This window comes from Pogona vitticeps, chromosome 3, assembly GCF_051106095.1.
Source record: "Pogona vitticeps strain Pit_001003342236 chromosome 3, PviZW2.1, whole genome shotgun sequence".
Classification (NCBI taxonomy): domain Eukaryota; kingdom Metazoa; phylum Chordata; class Lepidosauria; order Squamata; family Agamidae; genus Pogona; species Pogona vitticeps.
The window spans coordinates 166,828,940-166,839,441 of record NC_135785.1 but is presented as its reverse complement, the minus strand read 5'-3'; the positions used below and the strand labels follow the sequence as shown (position 1 = coordinate 166,839,441).

Genomic DNA, 10,502 nt, shown 5'->3' with positions numbered 1-10,502 from the left:
AATACTAAAGGAACTTGCAGATCAAAGTAATCTCAGGCTTGGTAGATCTGGAGAATGCTGTGGATTTCACCAAGGCTTTTGTCAAACATATCTCCATGTTTTCTTCTGGCCAAGAAGGTAAAATGTGGACGAGATGATGTTACTCTTAGGCGGATTTGTAACTCGTGGACATAAATACATAAAGAATGCTCACCAATGGCTCCTCTTTATCCTGGGGAGAAAGGACAATTGGGGTGCCGCAGGATTCGGCCCTAGACTTCTTATTCAGCTTCTTTAGAAACAACTGGGATGGTTTTAGAAGAGGTCGCTGTCTTGGTCCATGTTAGCAGTTCAGGCAAAAACAAAGGAAAACAAAACAAAATATGAAAATGGTGTGGCACCTTAAAGACTATTGGCTATATTTTAAAGTGAGGTTTTGTGGACAAGTCCAGGTTTGGTGTCTGAGGAAGTGGACTAGACCATGAAAGCTCATATTAAAACTTGGATTGTGTTTTTTGTAAACAACCAAGCCCTACAAAGCACAGTTGGGACTCTGCTGGAGATATAATGTCTTGTGTGGGCACAGCCCATTAAGTCAATATAACTCCCTTCCCTGCCTTTTATCTCAGAACTTATTCCAGGAGTTGGGATGATGATATACCAGGGTGGACAGGCAATTACTGACTTCCAAAATGCCCTGTCATTAACAGATTTGCTCAGATCTTGCAAACCAACATCTCACATTAGGTTGTTGTCTCTTCCTGCTGCTCTGCCCCCACTTTGTAGCAATATTGTCTGTTCCCTTTGTTACATACAGCACTGATGTTACGTGTCTGTCATGGGTTGGAGGGAAAGTTCCATCCTATGGGGAGTGGAAGGCGGGACATCAGGAGGAGGGGCTGTACTGTATATATATGTGGAGTTTGTGTGGAGAAGTTAGGAGAAGCTGGAGAAGAGCTGAGAGAAGAAGCTTGAGTGGGAGTCTGTGTGTCAGACAGGGTACTACTGTGTGTCAGTCAGTACCAACCTGATAGGTTCAGGTGTCTGTAGGGTTAGCCAGAACTGATAGGTTCAGGGTCTGTGTTTTAGTTAAATGCGTTCTGTGTGAACCAAACTAGTGTATGTATGATTGAGACTAAGCCACGTTACTGTATCTTATTCATTTGATCATTTTATTTTCCCTGTGTGTTAGTTAAATAAACCTTATTCCTTTATTTGTTAAAAATCCATCCCTGGTCTGTGTGACTTCTTACAGGGAATGGTTGGTGGCAGCTTAGTGAAACTGTGGCATATCCCAGTAGGTCTGGGGTTGTCACACCCTTAAGCTCTGCTCAGATCTTGCAAACCAGCAGCTGTGGCTTTACTATTTCAACCCATCTAATGTTTTTCTGCTTTTTCTACTGCTCCCCCTCCACCATTTCCCCAACAATATTGTCTATTCTGGTCACTTCTGTATTTCCTTTATACAGTATGTACATCAGGGGTCTCAAACTCAATTTACCTGGGGTGCTCTGGAGGCAGAGTCTGGGTGAGGCTGGGCCACATCAGATTTTCCGCCAAGTGGAGCAAGAGCCCGAGGAAGCCACCCAGGAGTTTCCTTAGCCCAGCTGGGGCTCTGAGGAGGAGGAGGAAGCACCACTGGGTGCTGAAGTGGCCACTGGCTGCGGTGGTGTTGGGGGTGCCGAGAAAGAGCGCCAGAGAGCCGCTTCCCTGGAAGAGGCGGCGATGGCGGCAGCTGCTTTTGGCGGTGCTATTGGAGGCGCTCTTCGAGGACAGGCTGGGAGCGAACTCTGCTCTCAGGCATAGCTCAATGGTGGCTTGGGCACTCGGGGAAAAGGGCCGGCAGCGCACCTTGCTCGCCGGCTCTCCCAAGACGGTGCCTCTTGCACCCTCCTGCAGCCTGCCAGCCAGCAGACAGATGGGCTGGCTGGCAGGCTGCAGTTCTGGATGGAGGGTGCAAGAGGTGCTGTCTTGGGAGAGAGCCAGCGAGCGAGGCGAGGCTTTTTTTTTTTACTCTTGACAGCAGAGGACGCGTGAGCACTTCAGGGGGGCAGGCAAGGTGGAGGCCACAAACTATCATCTGGCGGGCCGCAAATGGCCCCCGGGCTGCATGTTTGAGACCCCTGATGTACATGGTAGGACAGGCCAAGGTTGCTCATTTTTGTTTGAGAGAGAGTGTAGACTTTCTCTCAAAGTAGACTTTGGGAGGGGGGGGGGGTAAAAGTCTAATAAAAGTAAGAAGTAAAGTCACTCCAACCTCTTCCTTTTTTAAAAAAATGCAAAATAAAAGGGACAAGCACACAATATGTCTATAGAGCTTGTGGCCCAATTTAGCTTTTCTTCCTCAGCTTGCCTAATGCAAAGAAAGGGATTGGAAATTGGAACATGGCATTCCAGTCCTCATTCGGCAGAGCGGGCATGGCAACATCATAATGCTGATGATGGCGACCACAAAAGCTTATGCAATAATAACTGTTACTTTTTGAGACTGCTCTTTTTTTGTTGCTAGGTGAAGGGAGCTACTGCTGTAAAAAATTGGACACGTAATATATTTGTAATTTTCAAGAGAATACTACTTGATAATAATAAGGTGGGAGGGCTCCAGAAAAAAGGGACAAAGGACCTGATCCCTGTAGGACTAAAAGATACCCCAAATTCAGCTGTGAAACAGTGCAGAAGAATGTAGAGCCAGACTATGACATGGTTAGCACATGTATATAGCATTTATATGACATTTGGATAACCAGTGCATTGTAGTGGATAGAGTGACAGACTAGGACTCAGAAAGTCTGTGTTTGAATTCCTTGCCGCCGCCCCCCCATCATTGAAGCTCACTTGGGGGAGTGGAACTAGTTAAAACAGTCGTTAAATATCTCTCTTACCTTGAAAACTCTATTAGATCACTGTGTTGGTTCCAAACTGATTGGAACATAATGACAAATATGACATTTACTGCATAACACAAAAAGTGAAGAGAGGAAGCTATTCCTTCAAGGCAAAAGGGAGCACTCAAGGGACTACAGTTACTAAAACTGAGAAACGGCACTAGAGGCACTATTTATGTCTCACCTGAGATACAGCGGAAATGGCAACAGCTACAACTAAATCACGTCATGTGGGGGAAATGAGCGCTTCAGCTTTCCAGTGGTTAGTTTTAAAAGGTATCAGCTAATGGAGGGCCTAAACCTGATTGGAAATGATGTGATGGGAAGCAACGTCCTACCACCCTTAGTTACAATTGCCACTCCAAATAAGCTTTGGGCCGGAGTTGGAAAAGTGGAAGTACCTCTATGATATTTACAATTTTCTTTGTGACTACAAATCCAGTCCCTTCCTTATTGAGAACTGTAGGGACTACAGTATATGATTATAATATTGCCAGGCAGTTACCGTATTTTTCACACCATAAGACGCACCTTTTCCCCAAAAAACAGGGGGGTGGAAAGTCTGTGTGTCTTATGGAGCGAAGAAAACAGATTATATTTTCCTGTTTTCTTCTCCTAAAAAATTGGTACGTCTTATGGAAAGGTGCGTCTTATGGAGCGAAAAATACGGTAGTTTGGCCCTAGTGTAAATGCTAATAGCTGAAATGGGTTATGTGGTGTAATGTCTTATAAGATCCCAGTTTAGGAGATTGCTGTGAATAAAGACACCCAAATCACAATTTTTGCATCTCTTCATAAACATGCAAAATATCAGCATTAAAGGACAAACAGAATAAACAATCTGCCCCGCTTTATATAATTTTCCTATTCAGTATGCAGAAGCTATTTAAAAACTGTAACAAAGAGCACATGGTTTATTTAAAATGGGTTTGTACTTTGACAGCATAGAGTGAAGGAAGCCAGCTGAGTAAAACTAACCCCAGGCTCTTTGCAAGAGAGATTATTTTCGCTCTATTTGTTCTAGTTGTTGATTCTGCAAGCATCTTATTTGAACAGTATTTAGTAACAAAGTTGAGGTGCATATGTTTGTATAATAGTTTCCATATTACTTATGACTTTTAGAGTATGTTAAAACATTGATTTCTGTTGGAAGGAATGGCCAAACTTCACTTGCTTTATGCCTGTAAGTCTTCCATCCCTACTCATAAATTCTTCAGCTGTGTTTTATCAAACCTTTCCTCAACAACTTCAGTGACCAGGCTCACAGATTCTCTTTTTTTTGTTCTCTTCTTTCTCTCTAAGTGTTGTCACTTCTGTCTTGATTGGATTTTACCCCTCACTTAAGTTAGTTGCATATAATACTGTATATGGCATGTTGATTCCAAATGATAGTGCCCTTTTCCAGGATTTTCTAGCTATATATAGTGGTCAGACAGTTTACCAGTTCCTCCTTCTGGGGGGTGATCTGGGGATGTGTAACTTGTTCAAGGCTATACAACTTGGCTGTTCTTCCAGAACGCACAGTAGGAAACTGAAATTCTGATTTCTGGTTCTGCAGCCAAATACCCAACTGAGCTATCCAGCTAGCTTCAGATGCAGACAGGGTGAGTTCATATACATGTCCATCATCTCTACAAAATTCTAAGAACTTCCACACAGGTCATGGTTACCAGAGATCTCCCCTTGGTACTTCATACATTGATGTAAGAGCCAGTGTTGAGATGTACAAAGTCATGTGGACATAATCACTTGCAGATAAATATATGCAAGAACACAAGTCTACTGAGAAGGTATTTGTTGCTTCTGTGTCCTATGCAGTACTCCAGTACAACCACCACTGGAAATTTACACACCATTGTTGTACATATTCTGTCCTTTCTTCCAAGTTCAACGCTAAAGAATTAGGAAACAACAGTTGGGATCTGAGTTATTTTAAATTTGTATCATGCAAAGATCTTCCTGGGTAAAGGGAACTGCTGCAAGGATTTGGAATGCCAGAGGCATACATAGCATTTTGTATATGTCAAGGTGAGGATTGGTGGGTTTTATATATTCTGGTGCTACAAAACAAACAGGCACACCTTATGGGGCAAAGTTCCTATGTTGAGATCACCTGGGAAGAAGTATGGAAATTTATTTGAAGTTTCATACATATAATAAAGACAGTGGACTCTGCAGTAGCAATTTACAACAATAGAAAATTGAAATGTAGATGGCATTAAAGTGCAATGATGTACAACCACATGAGTAACAGAAGGAATGTCATCGAGGACAAAGTGAAAACAGACAGAATTCAAGAGAAGGGCCTATTTACATAGCTTTCTTTCCCCCTTGTAGTTCCTTCAAAGGAGACAGAGAAGCAATAAACCATTTTATTAATCCTATTTTTTTAATTAATCCTCTTTTTTTGTCAGTCTTCCAAGCTGGCACAACTAGCACAATGGATAGAGGTTTTGATTATAACCCCCCTGGTCTGCACCAGGAGTTGTACCCTTCTTTCCAGGAAAAATTTTGGAATACAAGCATTATTGTTTTTTTTAAAAAAACACTCATATTTACAATATAAGTTACAGAGACTATTGCTATTTTATAACCACGACAGAATGGGCACTGCCATGGCTGGCACAGTCTTGTTTGCATTTGATGATTCTGAGATGCATCGTTCTTGCTAGAAATTGTATAAAATGAAGCCTCAGATTTCACACTGCTGCCTTTGGAAGGAACCTAAGTACATACAGAGGCATCTTTAGCAGTCTGAAGGGTATAAATACATATATTTACATTAATACATACCGCACACATATATAAACATATACAGATAGATATACACTTTTGTACTGACCAAAGTCTAACACAGTTTGATTGCAACCATGAGCTAGAACCTGTTTCTGACAGTTGAAATAATGTTTTACTTTGTTCATACAGGGTTATCAGGAAATTAATTTCAAGTCAGATATGTGTTACTGGATCCTACCTGTCCAATTCTTATAAGTGCTGCAAGTCAAACATTCCCTTCTGTCCGACTTTTTAAAAAATGTAATGTATGAATGAAGTCCAAATGCTATGAACGAATTCAGAAGTATGCATGGATCTAATATGGTTTATACTATATATGAGACTAAATACAGCTTTCATTGTGTCAGGTAGATTTGTAACTCCCATCTTCAATGAGACTGTTTATGCAACGTTGCTCTATTTTACATGTAGAAAGCAAAATGCCTATGTTTCCCTTTGTTATGTTTCTCCCTCAATCAGGGTTCTTGATTTCACAATAATGTTAAGCAACAGAAGGATTTTGCAATAGACAGAATTAGAAATGTTCAATTTCTCAGCTTGCAACCACCTACTGACTAAGTGCTACAGACAACTGTGTACTGCTAAAAAATGGTGAAGAACAGGCTGAATAACAAAATGTGTTTCAATGTTTTTGTGCCACAATTTACAAAACAAACTTTGTTTTATCAAATTGTCACTGTAACATAAATTATTCTTGTTACAGAATTTGGTTCAGTGGTAGAAATAGCTCCAAACAGCCACTATATCATACTGTTTTTTAAAAGAGAGGGATTAAAAGAGACATGAAGGATTTCTGTTGAAGTGGACTAGTTCAATTTTTTTGTATCAAAGCCTACAGCTACATAATGCACAATAAAGAAAAAACAAAATGCCAGAAACAAACAGTCACATCAAAACTGAATTCTCTGATGCTATATGACAGGGATGGTTAATGTGTGACCTTCCAGACACCATTAAAAAGCAACTCTCCTTTTACCTTTAGGTGTACTAGCTGGGAGTGATGGGAATTGCAGTCCAACAATAGCTGAAGTGTCATGGATTCTCTATTGCCACTATAAAAGATTTCTTACACATTACACCTGGATTCCAAGAGACTTTTTGTCAAATGCCCTACGAAGATCAAGCTTCTCATTTCCCTTTTAACATTATACATTCAGTTCATATTTCTCGATTTAAACTGTAGACATTTACACCGAAGAATATAACCTGGTTTCTTCATAACATTCTTCAAAGTTGTCCAAGGGGAGGTTCATTTTGTTCTAGAGTGGCAGATTTCCAACGTGCTACTTCCAGAAGGCTTTCTTCTCATAATCTGCTCTACTATTCTATCCCATGCACCTGACCATGCTTTAAATATTAATTCCATGTTATGAGAAAGATATTGTAAATGGCCAATTAACGTGGCCAAGGATGAAGGGTGTGAGGACGAGGACATGAAGCTGGGCAAACATGGTGCTTCTCTATTTCACCTAGCATCCAGAACTTGCATTCGAAGGAAAAAAAGATTTGTACAAATCTTGGTAGAGCCTGAAAACTAGCCCTTAATGTCTGAGAAGCTGGTGCTACTGATATTGCAGCTTTCACTGTAGCTTGAAGATGAGCTGAGTGTACTTGAACCAGCAGCAGATCCTGGATAGAACAAACAAACATTTCCAGAGAAATTTATTTTATTAGTAAGATTTTTCACTACAATGAACTTGACTTTAGCTTTTTGAGAAATTGAGGTAAATTATAGTATTCCTAATAAACATCTTACCTGAACTGCTCAGAGACAGAGCAGATTTTGAGTTGCCAAGCAATGCCAGCAGGCTGTTGACAGGGAGGCAGCCTTCTTTGCCTGTGCTCAGATTCTTTACATACCTAAGGAACAAGGTTGGGTTTTTTTTAACTGTGTGAAAAAAATTAAGTTTAAAATAATGTGTCTTGTTTGGAAGTGACACAACACATAGTCACAAATGCACATACACGCACTCTAAGAGACAGGTAACATTTATTTTGCATGTATAACACTACTGATCTCCAATTATGATTAGACTGGAAATATGGTTAATATCATCCTTTTCCCACAATTCCTGCCCCCCCCCCCCATTATACATTCCCTTCATTATTACTTCAATGGCTTCAAGGAGTTTAACAAATTAATTTTTTTTAAAAAATCATCCTTAACAATGGTCTTAAAAAGAGATTCAGACCTTGTTATAATTGGAATATGGATTTAAAAAATGGTTTCCAACCTTGGGTCCCCAGATGTTCTTGAATTACAACTCCTAAAAGCCTTCACCACTAGCTGTGCAGGCCAGGATTTCTGGGAGTTGTAGTCCAAGAACGTCTGGGGACCCGAGATTGAGAACCACTGGTTGAAAGGAACATTCCCATTCCTAACCTCTTAACTATAGTTTCATGACAGGGAATGTCTTCCTTGCCCTTGAGATGTTGTTGATGTGACCTCCAATCATGCTCTCTATTAGCTCCCACAGCTGCAGCCAATGGACACCGCAGACCAACAATCTCTGCATGGCCCAGGCAACGTGCTTTCACACATGCTCAGTCTTAAAACACAGTGCTTCATACCAAAGCCCATCTTCTCCTTCATGCATGAGTTGAACTAATTCTCCGCTTTTCAGCATCAGGTGTTCGGCTCCTCCTTTGTCATAATTGGCTGTAACTGTGTATTTTCCAGGAGTCTAAATGTGTAAGAAAAACTCACAATTGATTTTGGCCACCCTGGGTTCCTTTCTTGGAGAAAGGCCAGATAGAAATTAAGTAAATAGAGATACATAAATATAATAAATACAGAAAGAAAAAGTTATATATGCCGCTGTTAAGTGAAAGACAGATTTTATTGTGATAGAAATGCTGGAAGCTTTGATATCAGCAGATTCATTTATTATGCAGATTTACAAAAGACAGCCTGCTGAACGTCCCCATTTAGGTGTAAATAATTAGTACTAGGAATTAAGAGCCTCATGAGCACATTTCTCAATTATGAAAAGTAAAAACTGCAGCTATGTGGACATTTTCTATCAGGCACCTGAAATACATCTTCTGCACATATGACATGTGAAGATTCCTGCATGAGTTCTAGACTGTCTCTAACAAAAACATCATATAAGAGCCATTCCATTATCATATTAACAATGGAACCCTTAATCCTTGGTTGCCTATGGACACAACTGGAGTCTTGAAAAAGAGAGTACCAATAAAACGTGGCTACCAGACCTGGATACCATCAAAAATTGGCTGTTGTACTGGCAGAGGGAAGATGGCTGTCGCAAACATGCAGGAGGTGCTGCGCTTTTCTGTGTTTTCAAGTAGGTGTGTGTGAGCCCATATATGTGCCTGTTCAAAGGCAAATATGGGAGGTAACTTTATTAAACCACTGAAAAACTATAGTCATAAGCTTGGTTTTGATACCATAGTACATGTCTTCTTAAGGCTTAGCACCACAGAACTGTGGGTGGTATTGGGGGGAAAAAGCAGAGAAGTTTCAAAAATCATGGCCAGATTTGCATGTGAGACTCGTTGGTTAAAATCAAGTTTCAAAATGAGGGCTGTATGTACCCCTGATCTTTGTGTTTGCTTTTTCTGTTATGCTGACTTCTCTCTCTTTCATGCCTCTCCTCTCTCCATCTCTAGGAACTCTTCCTGCTTTCTCTTTTCATCTCTCTATGCTTCTCTTTCCTCCACAATGAAATTTCCCACTCATTTGTGCGAGTTTGGAAGAGAAGCCACCTTGAATTAAAATGGGGAGAAAAGAAGATACCTATCTTTGTTTAAAGACAGTTGCCTTTACAGATGATGGCCTTCTGGAGGTATTGATCCTCCATATACCACTCCATTCATTTAAATACGAAGAAAAGGGGAAGGGAAAAAAAACCACTCAAGGTCCACAGATGCCTGTGCCTGGCCTTGCAGGTGTAGAGGCGCCCACAGGTGCTGCATCAGAATCTCCAGCCCTAACACCATCTGGAAACAAAACTCCAGGATGGGTTCTAGAGCTCTGATTTACACCAACAGCATTCCATTGGAGAAAGCAAACAGGCTAAAATCTGCTTAGCATCATCTAAATCCACTAAATACTTTAGGGTAACCACCCCTTTCTTCTCAGCTGGGGGGTCTGCTAGAGATGCATTGCCTTGTATGGGCACCGCCCATGAAGTCTCTCAGACCTTATTCCAGGCGCTGGGATGATGACATGCCAGGGTGGACAGGCTCTACATGAGTTACTGACTTCCAAAAGTAACATTAACAGCTCTGCCCAAACCTGGGCTATAACTAACAGACATTTGATTTTGTGAGAGGGAAAGGATTTCAAGTAGTAGAGACGGGCACGAATCAGTGAACCAGTGGTTCGTGCTGGTTTGTCTTTCAGCCAAACAAGTGATTGGCACTTCCCAGCCCCAACTTCTCTGAAATACCATTGGAGGGAAAACTAAGCTCGTTGGACTTCTCTCCAATGGAATTTCAGCGGAGGCAGAGCTGGGAAGCGCTGAACACCCTTTGGCCCAAAGGAAGAACTGACCTCCCTACTCTACAACAGACATCCAAATGTGTTAACTTACCAGCTTCTTCTCTCCTTTTCCTTCGTCTTCTGCATCTGAGGAATTAAGGGGATCCTCTGAACTAGACCAACCATCATTTTCTTCTGAAGCATCAACAGACTGAGTTGTCTTAGACCATCCTTTAATAAAGCAAAAAAAGACTATTATTAAAACCTCTAAAGCAGACACTAAAACTGGAGCAATACCCACAAAGCTTTTGGAACACTCAGAAATGCCACCTGAAAGTGTTATTATTATTGTTGATCTGAAATGCATTTACACGGTGCAAGTGCTAGATAAC

General features: G+C 41.0%; 1 protein-coding gene across 14 annotated transcripts in view; it reads right to left on the bottom strand.

The window, feature by feature from the left end:
* Positions 1-4,978: 4,978 nt before the first annotated feature.
* The window catches only part of MCF2L (MCF.2 cell line derived transforming sequence like), a 165,355-nt gene continuing 159,831 nt past the window's right edge, over positions 4,979-10,502 (bottom strand). For all 14 annotated transcript variants that reach the window (XM_072994596.2, XM_072994598.2, XM_072994602.2 and 11 more), the window contains 4 exons: positions 10,223-10,341; positions 8,232-8,344; positions 7,417-7,520; positions 4,979-7,289 (listed from right to left, as the gene is read on the bottom strand). In XM_072994596.2, the coding sequence (XP_072850697.2) occupies positions 7,195-7,289; positions 7,417-7,520; positions 8,232-8,344; positions 10,223-10,341 (431 nt within the window). In that variant the 3' untranslated portion in view covers positions 4,979-7,194. The remainder of the gene's footprint in view (positions 7,290-7,416; positions 7,521-8,231; positions 8,345-10,222; positions 10,342-10,502) is intronic.